This window comes from Periplaneta americana, chromosome 16 (genome assembly GCF_040183065.1).
Source record: "Periplaneta americana isolate PAMFEO1 chromosome 16, P.americana_PAMFEO1_priV1, whole genome shotgun sequence".
Taxonomy (NCBI): Eukaryota; Metazoa; Arthropoda; class Insecta; order Blattodea; family Blattidae; genus Periplaneta; species Periplaneta americana.
Genome location: NC_091132.1, coordinates 168693730 through 168712016, shown reverse-complemented (window position 1 = coordinate 168712016; position 18287 = coordinate 168693730). Strand labels below are relative to the sequence as shown.

Genomic DNA, 18287 nt, shown 5'->3' with positions numbered 1-18287 from the left:
AATATAAAGCAAACGTGATTTTGTCTTGTTATTTTTAAGTTTTATGCTACTGGGGCTTTCCACGTAGTACTAGCCTAATACATGTGAAAATAGAACCATACTATATTTTCGTTTCAATTGAAATTTTAATCCAGTTAATATTTCGGTTATTAATTCCTTAGAACCCGGTTTTCAGGTAGTTAATGTTGGTAGTAGTTATGAACAAATGATAAACTACAATAAAAACGCTCAATTTATGCTAATTATTTCGGCAATATCATTCTGGTACCCAAAAATCCGTTCCCTATTAAATACTAAGTAATACCAGTATTTTAAACGCACATATATTCTGTAAATTTGTAAATGTAACAACACATTAGCTGAGAACAAAAGAATGTGACTTAATCCCGATGTTCATTCCTTTCCAATATCGACTGTTTACAAGAATAAAAATCGATTCTAAGCTGCGTTGCCATATATAAAACCCATGAACCTCGGTTTCTTCTCAAGCCGCGTCTCGACTTCGTTTTAGAAATCATAAGGATTCAGACCTCGATCGGGGTTCAAAAGCCGAGGTTTGGAACCACGATTTCGTCCGTGTTTTAGAAATCGACCCTCTAACTTTGAAATCGAAGTCCAGTCCCGTGAAGCAAGTGAGCAACCAAAAAGCAAGCAAATGAAGTGAGGAGAGTTTTGTTCATAAAGATGGTGAAGCAATAATCCATAACCAAAATAAACATAACAGAAATGCATGAATACCTGTGACAAAAGTCCGGGAATCCTTTTCAGCATACTCTGGTAGAAACCCTCTAAGAACTTACTTCTCAGAGAATAGATGAAGTACGGAAGAATGGAACCATGCCTGCCATAGATCCACGTGAGTGGATAAACTGGTGAGAAATTTGTAGGCCCACAAAGAGTATAAATTTGGAACAACGCCTTTAAAATAGTTCAGTGAAGCTACTTTCCAAAAATAATAATAATAATTTATTTTTATTTCCTTCAATTGCAACGTTTCATTGAAATTTCAGTTGCATAGGATGTGTATTCAGAATTCAATTATTTTACGTCTGGAATATTTTACTTCCCTCCCACCGAACATCCTCATATTCATCTTCTTTCACTGTGGCTGTTCCTCGACTTTGGAATTCCCTACCGAGTAATGTCAGGGACTATCAGACATCAAACCAATTTAAGAATAGACTAACGAAATATTTTTCTAACAATTCTTGTTAACAATGATAGCTGTTTCAGGTTTCTCAATGTTTAATGGTTATATGCAGAGCGTTCGCCTATGGGTGAGGCCAGGAATGCGGCATGTACTGATACGCCGCTTTGTGCGCGCAGTTGTTGAGACATGCTCGACAATCAAGGTCGACAAGTTATCAGTTGTGAGCCAGATGTTGCAGTATTTAACACGTACAGTGCAGTTTCTTGACACAGTTGCTTAAATATTCAGTGTTGTGTAAAATTTCTTAACAATGCAAAACGCAAAATTCACGTTTGAACAGAGAGTTCTTATGCATGATGCATATGTGACAACAGAGTCATGTAGAGAGGTGCGTAGGCAATTTGAAGTGAAATATCCTGGTGCTCCAATTCAGGTAGAGAAACTGTTAGACGTCTTGTTAACAAATTAAGGACAACAGGGTCGATAAATGCTACAATTCCTAAGCGAAAACAAAGCGTATTGACGGGAGAGAAAATTGATGAAATCAGTGCATCATTTACATGCTCTCCTAATAAATCTCTAAGACGTGTTGCACAGGAAGTTAGTGTTTCAAAAACATCAGTCTTTACTGCTGCTAAACTTTTAAAATTAAAACCCTACAGAGTATAGTATAGAAAGCAGCAACTTACGGATAGACGATTCCCGCAAGCGACACCACAGGCAGACCGCTTTCCTGGCCCCACCCGTAGGCGAACGCTCTGTATGTGTATATATATATATATATATATATATATATATATATATCACAGAATAAATATTTAAATTATCTCATTATTATTATTATTATTATTATTATTATCATCACTATTTCTTACCAATGTTTATTATTGTCACACTAACATTACTTATCCAACTTGCATGTTGTTTTATGGCCTAGATATTAATGTAATAACTATGTAAGCAGTTGTATTCAATTAGAATTAGAGTCTGGCTGGGCGGAAGAAAAGGCCTATTGGCCTTAGCTCTGCCAGATTAAATAAATAAATTATTATTATTATTATTATTATTATTATTATTATTATTAAATTATCATGCATAAAGATATTGAAGAGTGATGTAGCAATAATTATAACCATTTTAACGTAAGCATCATATTATTACATGCAACCCCCAAACTGTTACTAGCACCACATTAGCCGCTGGTTAGCGGTCCATATGATCTAGCTGGGAGGATTTACAGACAACTCTTATGACTGCAAGACTCTTCACCAATTTCAAAATACTTATGCATGCCATGAAAGTCAGCATGCAGAAACGGGATTTCCTCCATTTTTTATGGAACAGTTATACCGCTGTGACTCGGTCCCCAGAGCCTCGTCTGTTAAAACAGGTTGCACCACGGGAAGGTGAGGATGGGGTTGAGTAGGAGAGGTTATGGAATGCACTTCACTACTCCTTGCAACCCTACTTAAAGGCACACTTCTTCATTCGAGATTAGGAAGCGTAATTACTGCCAGATCATGACGAATAAAAAGATAAAGATTTGAGAATAGATAGCAAGATAGCTGAGATAAGATTTGCAAGCTTGGTGGCAGAAAATGACTAGTGAGAAAAGCATGCGAAAGAAGCAATCAAAACCAAAGCACAGAGTGGCATTGTGAAACATCGCATGCTGGGTTGTAAGAAAACAGACCTATAAATACAGTATAACCCCGATTTTGCGTCACCGTATTAATCAATTGCCGGATTATCCGACTATCTTTGTCTCTCTCTTTTCTTTTTCTGTTGCAGACACATTTATATAGTCGCGACGCTGTTATTCCCGGCGTTACTCCTCCTCTTTGCTTACGTCTTAGGAAGTCAAGGCTCTATAAAGTCTAGGTAGTATCGTTCACCATTCTTGTTCTTTCGTTGCTGAGCTACGAGACGAGGGATCTATTTGCCACACTGTTAAACATTATCATGTCGTAGCTCCTATGATAATAAATCAAACGCACTGTAATTCAGCAAATAATTGAGCGGCAAATAATGTCCTCGTGTGCTTTCTGCGAACGCCAACGAAAGAGCCGAAATGGCGGGCGATTATATTAAGTATTTATCCAGCCTTAGGAAATGCTTAACATCTTCATCAGCGAATCACAAGACGCACACGTTTAAATGTAGCCGACCTGCAACGTGATTGGCTGCCGGAAATTAGAGCGTGGGACTATATCTTCTTCATATGTATGAAGTACTACTATACGTTATATTAGTACCAGTATGTATTTTTTTCTAGATAGTATTATTACAAACCTTGACACTTACACAGTATGATCTGCTGTTAGAGTTGCCGTACTGTACAACTTCTATATAAAATATATTCCTTGAGTATCAAAAGAAAACGTGTTGTGCTAAGTACCGAAAAAAAAACGCAAATAATTGAGCGGTTTGGGGAAAGAGAAACTGTGTCTCGTCTCGAATTAGAGTACGAGATTAGTGTTACAACTGTGCGCGATTTAATATAAATCAACAATAAAGTGTATAAAGTACGTAAATCTACAACACGAGACCTTATTATTCCTATGTTTCCGGTGAGAGCCATTACAAGGAATTTCCTTGCCCATTAAAAACCCGTTGTTGACAATCAGACTTGAATGAGTGAACTTCTGATCCACTACCAGGCGTCTTAAACACAAGAGCACGGAGGAAATTAAGAAATGCAAGTATTATTCACTTAATTTACGAAAATGTTTTATGGTACGGATTATCCGATTTTTTCGATTAACCATTCAGTCCACCCCCTTCATTACCACGGATAATAGAGGTTCTACTGTAATGTATTCCTTCATTAGTTACTGTACCTTTAAAGTTAGTGGATTGTCGGGTTGCAGAAGAGACATCCAACGGACTACTAATTACTGGATCGTTAAACAAGCATCTTTGGATTTCACAAGTGACGCAATAGTATGTGATATCATAAGTTAACATCGCCTTCTAGACTGATGTGAGGCATTGCTTTTATTGTTGTCAAAGTTTTTTGTAATAAATATAGACTAATACGGACCAGAAAGAGAGCAGGAACAAAACGTTTTATGCAGGGTTGCAAGAAACCTGTTCCATAAATTGCTATTCTCTCGTTAAGTAACGGACCTTTAAACTATTCCAGTCTTTAAAGTATAGGTCGTTGCAAATGTGATATTTAACGATCTGTTAGCTATTCCATCTTTAAACGGAAAAGATTCAAAACGACAGAGCCTTCGTAGCCGGCGCAAATAATTCGCTTATTATGCGTGCGTGTCGCTATGGTAATATTGTGTTTTTAGATAGTCATTGTTTTCAAACTTTGCACAAGACGGGCATCAAATACTGACCCAGGCCAACATGCAACGATTCTTGGTGCAGATTGATAGAGAAGTAACCCTTCCTGTTTCGGTACATCTCATTCAAGTGTCCACTAGGCTTTGAATTTTCATATGGCTACAGTCTATGCACCAAAAACTTTGGAAGAATTGCAAATTGAGAAGAAATCCTGTTTTACAGTTTGTACAGCATTTCCTTGAGGCATAGTAATGTATTGTTCTCTCATTCTTGCAATGCAGTCACACATCTTATTATTCTACGAACTGTAGATTTATAAACATGAATATGATCCACTATCACATTCTGAAACGCTCCTATTGCGTAATAGCGCAAGGCAATTTACTACGTGTGATTTGTTTTCCAATATAATGCCCTATTTCATGCAAGAGAGCCATGAATGTGTCTTTCGATAGTCTAAATCTAACTTTAAAATCAATATTATCGTATTCTTCTAGAGGATTCGATCTGCCTCTCAGTATTCTTGGTCTTGGTAGATGTCGTACCATATCAAACATAACCTCTACGTCAAACGATTCTATAACAGTAATAAAATTGTTTTATTCACAAAACTTTTCCTATACACACATGAATCTCGAGATCACTGTGATATGTATATTACATTTCACTTACTTCTGATGATAACATATCCACGAAATTACTTAATACTGTCAGATACAAAAACAAGAAATATACGTACAATATGGCGGCTAACGATTCGTTAACAGTTTACAGCTCTGATTTTCGACCTATAGTTTACAGAGTGCTTTAACGAACCAATAGCTTTAAAGGTCGTTCTTGCAATGCTTACTCACGCTAAATGGACAATTATAGGACCAGTAGCGTTTAACGAACCTATAAATGTTTTCTTGCAACCCAGCATTAGTGGAAAAGCTAAATATGCCTATTTGTTATTAGCAACAGCACACGAGTGCATTGGTGTTATAAAAAATAAAAAGACAGTCTACCGAACACATAACCTCGTCTTGAGACGATGAACTAGAGTCCGTAATAAAGAAATGAATGAAACTTCGCTATTCAATGAATGAATGAATGAATGAGTGAGTGAATATATACTGTACATATAAGTAAATAAATAAATCAATAAATAAGTAAGTAAATAAATAATCAAATTACCGTATATCGAAGTCTAAGAAGAGATCCTTGTATCTAGAAAAACGGTCATTTAGTTGAAATACATTATTATTATTTAGATTAACTACATTATTATTGTGTTCACAAAATTGGACAGCATACTAATAGTTTGTTCTCGGGTAGAAGATCTTGCAAAGCAGAAACTTAAAGAAGAAATTTATCTATTTTGTGAAAATAGTTTCTAAAATGTTTATTTTGTTAATTTACTTGCAAATTTACAGATATGAGGAATCACTTCCTAGCCACTGATATGCAACATTATTTTAATATCGTGATATAGGCCTATTATAAAAAATATCGCCTGCCTGAATATTTTACAGGTCACATTATGGCGAACCAAAATATTAGTAAATACTCGCCAATACACAAAATGTACGTAACATTGTTGTCTAAAGGAGGAATAAATATTATTATGGGAGGGAAATCAGATCTCTAAGTTAGTGAATCCTTTAAAGGACCAATAACACTAAAGATGTTTCTTGCAACGCGTCTTTCCAAGTTATTGGTCCGTTAGCGGCTAACGAAGGAATAAATGCGTTCTTGCAACCGCCACTAGAATGCTAAAATAACTGTAGATTAATATAACAGCGCTAGCAGTAACAGGCAGAATAGAGAAGAGATGATAGTGCTTGTAACAGAGCAGTTTCAGTATCATACAGTATGTCATTCTAGTCCCCACTACGTAATCAGCTGCTAACTACTGCAATTTCCATACATGAGGGAGATGAACATGCAAAATGTTATATACATATGATCGTCACTACTGCAGCAAAGAAGTGAAACCGAGGACGAACTAAAGGTGCAGAAGCTACACTCACCGTTCCCTGAGATCTTCCTCCTCCTCTGTTGATACTTCTAGCTTGAGCTCTTCTTTCACTGAGTGGAAGTCATTAGAATCCTTCTGAAAAAGAATAGTATTGTATTGTATTTATTAACATTCCATGGTATTCATACATTGCTTCACAGCTAGTATATGGAACAAGTCAAAAAACTTAATATTATAAAGTCTTAATTTATAGTCACAGTCTAGATGAAATATATACAGACGAGATTTACAATATAGTCTACTAGTACAACACAAAGTTTTAGTATCAATTTCATGAAGCGTTATTGAATGTCATGAATTCACCTACAGAATAGAAGGCGTGAGAAATTAGGTACTTCTTTAATTTGGCCCTAAATAATCTTATGTTTTGAGTTTCATTTTTTATATCGATAGGGACACTATTAAAAATTTTTACTGCCATATAATGCACTCCTTTTTGATAGCACGATAGACTTGCCGATGGAGTATGAAAGTAATTTTTTTTGACGTGTATTTATGCTATGAACTGTTGAATTAGTTACAAAGTTTTCACGATTACATACGAGGAAGATTATTAATGAAAAGATATACTGACAAGCCATGGGCATTATTTGTAGTTTTTTTAAAATAGTCCTACACGATTCCCTAGATTTGGCACCTACTATTATTCTAATTACTGTTTTTTTGTAATAGGAATATATTGTTACTATCTGTGGAATTTCTCCAGAATATTATACCAAAACTCATTACCGAGTGGAAGTATGCAAAGTATATTGTTTTTAAGGTATTGATATTTACTATCTTTTGCATAGTACAGTACACTATAAAAACACAAAGCAGGTGCAACATTACCTGAAAAACTAGTCTTTGAGAATTCTATGTTGAAGAAACTCTTATATATTCCCAGTACAAGAAACTGGTTCTTAGAGCAGATTTTCATGAAGTTCTATTATTCCGCTATTCCTGTACCAGTGATGGGATGGTGATTGATGATGATTACCACCACCACTACCATCATCAATATCTGTATCATTATTAACTTATGCAGGACAATCGAATTCTTCCAAATAATTTTCTCTCTCTCAGAATTTTCGAGTGGCCTCACAAATCGAAAACAGTAAAATATAAAATTCCTTTTCCTCTTCCTTTCAATAGCGACATTGCTACTGAAGATGGAGGTATGCATGTATGCATGCATGTCTGAATTACGATGATGTATTAAAAAGACACGAATTTACCAAGCTTTTAAGACCCTTTATTCAGTTTCAAAGGCATGTTGAGTCCGATAAGTATAATAATAAAATTTCAAATATTTCAAGTAAATACATAGAGCAAACTAAAAGAAATTTCCGGACACCCTATAGCGAACATGTAGCTGACTTCAAACACAATAGGAACAAATCTAAGTTTGCTACAATCTAATTAATCATAACCACGAACTTACGAGTTCATGTCGAAATATATAACGAAGGGTTTTACAATATACTAGTACAATACAAGGGGTTAGTATAGATACTTGATATAAGATGGAAACATTCATGCAATGTTGTTGAATGTCATGAATTCATCTACAGAATAGAAAAGTATGAGAAATTGGTACTTCTTTAATTTGGCCCTAAATAATCTTATGTTTTAAGTTTCAATTTTTATATCCATAGGGAGGCTATTAAAAATGTTTACTGCCATATCGCGCACTCCTTTTTGATAGCACTGTATCTCTGCTCTAGAAGAAATGATCTTTGAAAGTTTATTGGGAACAGTTAGCACACTAGACTCATCCATATTGAAGATATCACTCGCTGAGAGTCTGGGTTTCTATCAAACACTTTTCAGGTTTTTGTGCAATCTATCAAACTGAAGTCAACTGAACCCATTGGCTTTTTCAATGAGCACTTCTGCAATTATTGTAATGTTAATACAGAATTTTCTAATCCATTTCTCAACGGAATTTTCTTATCTTTATTAAATGGATAAGCAATTATATTTTATGTAGCATCCTGAAAAACAACAGTCATAAGTTGTTTTCTTGTTATCCTATAGAATTTACTGTCTAAAATCTTAATGCGCATAATAATGGGCCACCAAAGAGCATTAAACAAAATAGATCTAGCCACTGTATCAAATACAAAAATAAATAATATTACAATTACATATAGTAAGACAGTAAAAAATTTAGGGGTATATTTAGATTCAAATCTAAATTTTCAAAGTCAAGTGACCTACATACGTAAGAAAACTTTTTCCATAATTCATTCCCTCAAACACTTAACCAATGTTTTACCTCTTAGCCTTAAAAAGAACCTGATCCAAACTTTAGTGATGCCCCACTTCGATTATTGCGATTCTTTATTCACGAATCTAAATACTGATCTTACCCATAGACTACAGCGTGTTCACAATATCTGCGTTCGATTCGTTTGTAACATTAGAAAATTCGATCATGTAACACCGTCACTAGAATTGTTGTCTTGGAGTCCACTTAAAGAAAGAAGATTCTTCAACTCTCTCTTATTACTATTTAAAATCATCCACACCTCCACACCCTCTTACCTAGCATCTCGTTTTGTTTATCTTTCACTACCTCGAACCCGGAACATGTACCTTCTCTCTATTCCTCTGCACAGAACATCCTTCTACTCGTCATCTTTCAGCATATCTATTCCACGCCTCTGGAATTCTCTCCCTGACCATGTCAGAGACTGTCGGACAATATCAAAATTCAAATTTAAATTAAAAAATCACATTCTAGTTCGTGGAATTGCTTGTTGAACACCTGTCAGGTTGCGCAACTTCGGCTTAACCCATGACATATAGTAAATATTGTAACTATGCTGTTGTAAAATTGAAAATTAATATGATTTATTATTATTATTATTATTATTATTATTATTATTATTATTATTACTACTACTACTACTACTACTACTATTATTATTATTATTATTATTATTATTATTATTATTATTATTATTATTATTAATATTATTATTGTCAGTTATCAATATCGTCATTGCTATCTCTGTTTTCTTTCTTTTCGCTGTATTAGCTCGATGGGAGCACTATAATATACTTCTGACTCTGTTGACCCTCTATAGGGCTTTAACTTAATTTGTATCATTTTCATCAGTGTTTGTATTTCTTTTTTGTATTTATATGTGCTATCTGGTAGGATGGAAGAGAAGGCCTTATGGCCTTAATCCTGTCAGATTAAATAAATTATTATTACCTTAGAAAATGTTGATTTAATTCTGCCTAATATAGATGGTACTGTCCCCTGACACTGATGTAATATTATAATATTGATGTTTTGTTAGTTACCTAAGCCTGTCGTTATTGCATTACTATTAGCAGTGGCAGTTTTATTGATATTGTTGTTACCATATAATGGGGATACTTGCAACAGATGTGTGATTCAAAAGCATGTTACACAAAACTGGAAATAGTTAAAAAAAAAAAGTTATATGCCCACAGGTTGGTTCATACCAGTGCATTCTTTGCCGTGGTAATATTTCTGAATATTGTTGAAATTGAAAGTTTGGAGTGCTAGAATATGAGTGAGTAATGTAGCTGGGAAGGACGCAATTTGCATGAAAGATGATTGGTTCATTGTTCTTATGCGTAAAATTGTGTTTAATACTTGCACACGAAAATGTAGCTTAAAGACAGTTAATAATAACAAACACATGAACGCCACAGAGGATTACCATATAGCTACATATTCTAATAATAGTAATACGTATTTACTTAATGAACAATTCCCCAACTTAAATAACCCGCTTTACAAAATTGTAAAGAAGTAAATTCTTGGTAATCCACTAGGTTTGCCAGATGCATAGGTTTCTTTCAATGCTGACGTATTTCTGTAAAGCTCAGCTGTGTTGCCACAACATTGTGGTAAGGTCAGCTTCTCCTCAACCAAATTTGGTAAGTATTAAAAACCACGATTCTAAATTCAACATTCACTGTTTAACTTTCAATTTCAAATTTTTACACTTCCCCATTATATTTTACAGGACTTTGGTTCCAAACAGCAGCATGAGCGAGCTGTATACCATAGCATGTTCTACATTTTGTGATTCATGACCAGCTGCAATTGAAGATTGTCAAATTATTTTATCTTGTTGTACATTTAACCATCAGCACATTGTTTGTTTTTTCTATACTTGGTATGGTTTTAAATTTTATGCTCGACCATGCCGAAATGTAGTAATTATACACCTGGTAGCAGTCCTTTAATGCATGTCATTAAAGTACACCTATTCATTAAAGTTCAGGTTTTCGATTATTCTCGGATATGCAATCGAAAGACGAGGGAAACGTCACGGAGGCTGGAAATCCAATACTGTCGCAGAAGGTTATGTTCTGTTACTATAATAATTAGCGTTAATTGTAAATAATATTCAAATAAATTCAATTTGTCATCTCGTTTTTCAATTCTAAATCAATTTCCAGGTTATACATTCTCTGCATTACATCAAGGTCAATGACATTATTGTTCCTCGGAAAAAATCAACACTTTCGCGTCTGCGCACATCTCACAATTTCGAGCTATGAACAAGGTCACTTGCGATCTTCTGTCAGATACAAATAAAATGTATACTTCTGAATAATTTAAAGTTAGAAATATGGTCGAGCATAAAAAGTCGTATGAAACTTGCCTATAATGGTAATTAAGACGCTCGTATAAAATTATGAAACTCGCTTGTGCTCGTTTCATAAACAAACATACTCGCGTCTTAATTACTATCATTATAGACTCGTTGCATAATGTACTATTATGTTACACGTATGTTCTTAACTGCATATGCTTACACCGCCTATCATATTAACTTTTTCAAGCATTTTTAACGATTGTATTTAAACCAGAAATTATAGGTGTTCATTATGTGTCATTGCTTCGATGAGACCTGAGGATGCCATATTCATGGCGAAAACGTTCGTCGGTCATTATGTACCCTATCATGTAATAATCTAATGGTTTAATGTTTGGTTATTGATAAGTAATTCTGACTGTAATAAATCCATACATACATCACATATTCATTATATGAGGTCTCGCCCACCTCACTGAATATTACACGACTACTATGAAGTAGTCAATGTGTATTATTACTATTTAATACGAGAAAAATTCGTACCGGCACCGGGAATCGAACCCAGGACCTCTCAGCTCTATGCGCTGAGTGTTCTTTCCAACTGAGCTATGCCGGGACACGATCCACGGTGCCGGCCGAACTCCTCTCGTAATGTTTTACGGCCTTACTACATACACTTTAGACAATGTAAGGCATACTTGCAGGAGCGCATATTTAAATGACTTTATGGCCATATTCAACCTCAGTTTGTGACAACTGCTAACAGTTAATACATCACATATTCATTATATATGAGGTCTCGCCTACCTCATTGAATATTACACGACTACTAGCAATAATCATGCTGCACAACTGTTACAGACGCAAAGATTGGTACACTAATTGTTAGAGATTATTATTATTATTATTATTATTATTATTATTACTAGAAAACTTGATACGGTTCTTGCATTATCGTGATTGTGTTCTCTGTTTGTAATAATTGCATTTACATCCAATAACATCTATCAGATGTGGCAAAAACAAAATCACTCCTGTGTGGAAAAAGAAAAACATTCACCTACAACATTTATATTACATTTTAAAGCAAGTTTTGTTGTTGTGCTATGGAGAGGTTAGTTAAACACTGAAAAGTTTTGAAATGATAAACACCTATGATGTTACTACACAGTTCATCACTGTAACAAGAACGAATGTCTAACGCTAGGCTTATACCGTTCGAGGATTTATCGCTCACGACAATTTTATCCATTATGCATGTGCGCTACCTATCGGATATTGCTATGAACTACCTGGCGCTCGAGCAAACACGTCCGATGCAGACCTCAGGTACAGAGACTGTTCATGTTGTGAATAAGATATAAGTCAAATACCAAAAGAAGAACAGGTAGCGCACAGAATGAGTTCCCCTTACCTCAGCTTCACACTTCACCATAGCGACATGAAATGGCAATGGCACGTCCTCAGATTTCTTCTCTGATGTGTGATCATGGCTGTGGTCTGCACTCTCCGACTTTATCACAGTCACGCCCGCTTCAAATAAATTCTCTTCCTGCAGAATATAAAAAACATATTAAATAGGAATACATTCTAGTGTCTCAGGTGTCATTCATGAATGTTAGACGGTGTACTTTAGTTCTCCAAGTCAATATTGGACTACCAGTTGGTTATTTGAGGCTAGAAACTGTTGTTCCCTATGCATACCTTGCAACACAAAAGTAGACGACCAACATAATTTCTTTTAAACCTCTTCGTTACTTCTTCTGTGGAATCATAGAATCCGAGGCGTAACAGTCCATAGAGGAACAAGGCTGATAAGCCGATTAACGGTCTACTGATTTTGTATTATACGAGCAACTTCCACTAAACACCAGTCCCGTTTTTAAGCTAATGAATTCTTTATAAAAGTCTAATGCTTTCTAAGAATATGCACAAATAATATATAAAAAGAAATTCATACAATTTTATCCTACAGCTTCATGATGACGAGATTAAATTGCAGCACAAAAGCAATTACTATGCCAATACTTCTTTACTATTTGTGGCTATTGCGATATTATTTCTCAACTAAGTCTTGAAAACTAAATTGTTAGCAATTAAAGAAAAACTGCTTACAGGCCGAAATTTTGAAATTAAGGCTGAAATAAAAATTGTATCATAAATTCTACTAAGCATTAGAGTGTGAAACTTAGTTCTCTTCATATCTAAATCGATGTATCTACACTCAAAGAGCAGTATGATATTACAAACCAGAGCCATCTTCAGTTACAAGCCGGAGCATGGGTAGGTTTGGCAACCCTGAGTGGAGGTGTGCGGAGGTGAAATAAAGGCATGACGTTTGACGTTTTAGTGCTTTGATTTCGTTGTCACATGTACATTTTCGACAGTAATTGATACAAAACTAAGTGCATATTATTATGATCAAGATTCAGTGTATTGATGTTCGTAATTTATTACGGAATCCGAAATGGTATTTTGAGTTTCAGAATATCGCGTAAGCACTTGCATACAGCCACTTATAACTTAAAAAAAATTAAAATCATACGTGTTTTTAATTGCTGGTACTAGGGAAAATAAACTTAAAGAAATGTTACTTGTACCAAAAATAAATAAAATAACGATGTACTTTCGCAGAACCCTATTCCAATCAATTAACCATTATGTGGCTATTAAATTGACAATGTTTTGTCGCTTTATGTTGTTTCACCTCTGACGTGAAAGGTCTAGAATATATAGGCCTACATTTTAATTTCATGTGATTATCTGTCGTGCTTTTCAATAAATATTTCAGATACCCAGAAAATCAGTTTTAATTTGAACCTCGCCAGTCACCATAACATTACTGTTATTCTAAATTATTTGTTATAAATTTTTTAAAATATAATTTTAAATAGGCCAAGGCCAAGTATAAAGATCTATGAAGAAATTAAGAAAAATACCTTCAACATAATACGTAACTAAACACATCATTATCTATTAAGTATGTGCCAATTAGAGTACACTCAATGAACTTTAAATCCTGTAAATATGAAGTGAAAAGAAACATGTTTATAACTAATTACAAAATAAATAATATTAATAAACAAAACTTGAAACCAACAAAGTGATTATATGCATGTACAAATTATAGATAGTTCTGACGTATAGCAGGCATTCCGAATCTTCAACAAAACTGCAACATTTATGGGATCGCAAAACAGCTGTTTACAATGAAATTGAAAATCAACAGCGTAACTTTATTGATACAGCAGGTGAGAACCAACAATTTGGCTAGAATTCTGATACATGACAAACCACAAGTAAGACTATAAAAATGTGGTTTATACAATATTTAATATTTAGAAGAATAGAAAATTACTTTGTCATCACTAAGCGTAAAAATTTCCAAAGACTGCAACAATTTTATTTTCATTTATTGTCTTTTTTTTTATCGCCAAAACGCACTTAGTTTATAATACATCAACAATTAACGTTTGGTACGAATGCGAACGTAATTCCATCGACACACACTTGTATTGTAACATTAATTTACATTGAAAATCAGCATTAGCACAAACACGTGTACTGTATGGTCGACCTCCGGTTGACAGTTAATTACAGTGTTGCCGACGTATGGTTCCTGCTTGTAACTGAAGAAGGCTCTGTTACAAACTCATTTTCACAAAATAATGACTTAGGCCCTTTCATAAATAACCCATTCATTTGCACTTTTACATCTTTTTCTTAATTAATTCTTTCCTCTGCCTTTGGTTGTTTGTATCTTTTATTTGTATTTGTGGTGTGGAATGTAAATAAATGAACAAATAAACCAATAAATAAATACAAAAAAAATAGACTAATAAAGAAATATACAAATAAATAGGTTATATAAAATAAATAAACAAATTAATACATCAATAATTAAGCAAACGAGTAACTAAATGAATAAATACATACATACATACATACATAGGCACAGACATACCATATATATATATATCTGTATCTCCTACAGCTAATACATTTTACCACACGCAAAAAGCATTGTGAATAATCAGCTTGTTTACATCTGTAGTTGAGCAGTAACATGAACCACGGCAGTTTTTTGTTGTTGTGAAAATCGGGATTTGAAAATTCCACTAGCACTCTCTTGGTTTAAGCAAGTCGAATATTACTTTTCATATATTCAACACTAGCATTACTTTCATTTGAAGCTGTCAGAAGAAAACTCGGATATACTTCATTGATAACCAATAGCAATATTCTCGTACACACTCCTGTTTCAAATTATGCTAATGGTAAATTTAAAATTCCATCGTGTCACCTCTGTATCAATTCTTCTCTACGTTGTACATTTAACAACTGCTATAAATCATTTATTTTCATCATGCCAAACAAACAAGAACAGCAGACATATTTCAGTTTTACAGAGGGAAGCAATAAGAAGACAGCAGACAGTCGACGACTGCTACGTAAAACGAGGGAAGAAACAGGAATGGTGCAAAAAAAATCATCCCAACTGCAAGGACGGAACAACTGATAGTCACAACACAGTAAGGCCCGTAACACACTTGAGTTTTCGCTAGCGAGAAATGTGTTGCGAGAAAGAGGCGAAGAGCCTTCCTCCACACACTTGGCGAGTTCTCGCTATCACAGATCACACCTCGCTATGATCATCTATGCATTGCCTTCATGCAGAAAGCATTTTTCTGATTATAGTAATCACTCGTTGGGGGAAATATTATAGGTTATGTATTTACGTATATTGTCGTACTTAAATATATAACCTGTAAGTATGTTGTCGTACTTTACAAATTACGTACGAACGCTATGTTGAATCTGAGTATTCAGATGATGAGGAAATGGAGTTACATGAACATATTTTGTTAATGAAAAGAAGAAATGGGCATAAAATTAAAGCCAGGAATATCTGAAAATCACATTGTATCTTACGAAAATAAGGGCGAGTTTCGGACACTGGTTTCGATTTGAATGATGATACGTTAGGCGTTATTTCAGGTTGAATGGACCACAGTTTTCTGCCATTCATGATATGATAGAGGATTCTTTGCTATATTCTGATTAAAATTATGTGAACTGTTAAGACATGTAGATACATTATTTCAAATGTTTAATTAATGTAGTATTAAATCTCATAAAAATAAAATATAGCCCTATTTATTTTCAGATAATCTGATATTTGTCTGCAGATTTCTTCTTTAAGTTTCGTGTTTTTATAGTTTTCATCCCGTGTATCATATAAATAGGCCTACGGGTGACATCGTACAAGTTCGATAAGTTTCTGACTGCAATTATCAGCCATCTTTCCTCATTTTCAAATAAAAACAATACAATTCATCGCCACCTGTGATATCTTTTTCTACATTCAATCATCATAAAGAGTATAAATGTCAAACATCTTCGATAAATGTGTCAAGAAAATTCGCTGGGCTACCGATTCCAGCGAGAAACTCGCGCGAGGTTTTTGCCTCGAACGAGAATCTCTTCCAGTGTGTGGACGTCCATTTGAATCCATGTTATCAATCTTTGAATTTTCTCGTAACACATTTCCCGCTAGCGAAAACTTTTCAAGTATGTTACGTGCCTAATAGGAGAGAACAGTAGCGAGGTTAGGAACCCACATACTGACGTAACAGGAAATGTAAAGATGATGACAAAGCATAGAAAACAAAACAGTATCGTCATCATGCATCGTAAGCGGAATCCAAGTCTACACAGAGCGGCAGTATGGGGAGCAGAAATGCGGGCAATAATGGAACAAGGAACACGGGCACTAGCAAACAGGCAAGGGAATAAGTGGAAATCTAGCATATGCAAGTGAAAGCGTGGGGGGGGGGGGTTAGAAAACAGTACCAGCATAATAACCCATTTATAGATTCAGTGAGTGTTACAGATAATGAAATTGAAAAGAAAGAAGTGAGTAGGAAGAAAGGAGAAAACCTGCAATAGCTAAGGATTTGGATATTAAAATTCAGAGGTATTAGATGCGATTAAAAATGTGGGGATGTGATCAAAAAGAGCAACTGAAGTGGAACTGAAAAATGATCAAGAAGTATTAGGGAGAGAGGAAGTGTATAATCAAATGTGTAGAGAAAAACTAAACTATTTACAGGGAGTGAGAATTGTGAGGAAGGATTAGGTGTAAGTGGAGTAGTGAGAAAGTGAAAGTGAGCGCAAATAGGAAGAGTGAATATTAATAGTGAAAAAGAGTTAAGAGAATTGAATAAGTGACAGAAGAAAGTAGTACAGTAAAATCCAAAATAACCGGCAATACCAAAACAACGGCACTTTTGGCTGGGCCTAAAAAAAAATGTTTGGATCTGTCACAGTGCCACAGTTTGTGCCGTCAGTTTTACCAATTCAATTTTCAGTGAATATTCCAACCTAAAATTAGTGTACTAATTGTGTTGTGTGACGTGTTTTAATAAAGAAAATTCACACAGTTCTAATGTTTATTTACTTATGTTTGGACTGTCAGTGTTGCCACTTTAGAAGTTCGCACAAACTTCAATTTTCAGTGAATATTCTAACCTAAAATTAGTGTATTGTGTTGCGTGATGTGTTTTAATAAAGAAAATCCACACAGTTCTAATGTTTATTTAGTTATGTTTGGACTGTCAGTGTTGCCACATTAGGAAGTTCGCAAGAACTTTAATTTTCAGTGAATATTCTAACCTAAAATTAGTGCATCATTTGTGTTGTGTGACGTGTTTTAATACAGAAAATTCACACAGTTCTAATGTTTATTTAGTTATGTTTGGACTGTCAGTGTTGCCACATTAGAAGTTCGCACGAAGTTTAATTTTCAGTAAATATTTTAATCTAAAATTAGTGCATCATTTGTGATGTGTGACGTGTTTTAATAAAGAAAATTCACACAGTTCTAATGTTTATTTAGTTATGTTTGGACTGTCAATGTTGCCACATTAGAAGTTCGCACGAAGTTTAATTTTCAGTAAATATTTTAATCTAAAATTAGTGCATCATTTGTGATGTGTGACGTGTTTTAATAAAGAAAATCCACACAGTTCTAATGTATATTTAGTTATGTTTGGACTGTCAGTGTTGCCACATTAGGAAGTTCGCAAGAATTTTAATTTTCAGTAAATATTTTAACCTAAAATTAGTGCATCATTTGTGTTGCGTGACGTGTTTTAATAAAGAAAAGTCACACAGTTCTAATGTTTATTTAGTTATGTTTGAACTGTCAGTGTTGCCACATTAGGAAGTTCGCACGAACTTTAAT

The 18287-nt window shown here is 34.4% G+C and overlaps 1 protein-coding gene across 2 annotated transcripts in view; it reads right to left on the bottom strand.

The window, feature by feature from the left end:
* The window catches only part of LOC138691857 (zinc finger protein OZF-like), a 33335-nt gene that overhangs the window by 7206 nt on the left and 7842 nt on the right, over positions 1-18287 (bottom strand). For both annotated transcript variants that reach the window (XM_069814401.1, XM_069814402.1), the window contains exons 3-4: positions 12456-12593; positions 6460-6542 (exon numbers count right to left, since the gene is read on the bottom strand). In XM_069814401.1, coding sequence (XP_069670502.1) covers positions 6460-6542; positions 12456-12593 — 221 coding nt within the window. The remainder of the gene's footprint in view (positions 1-6459; positions 6543-12455; positions 12594-18287) is intronic.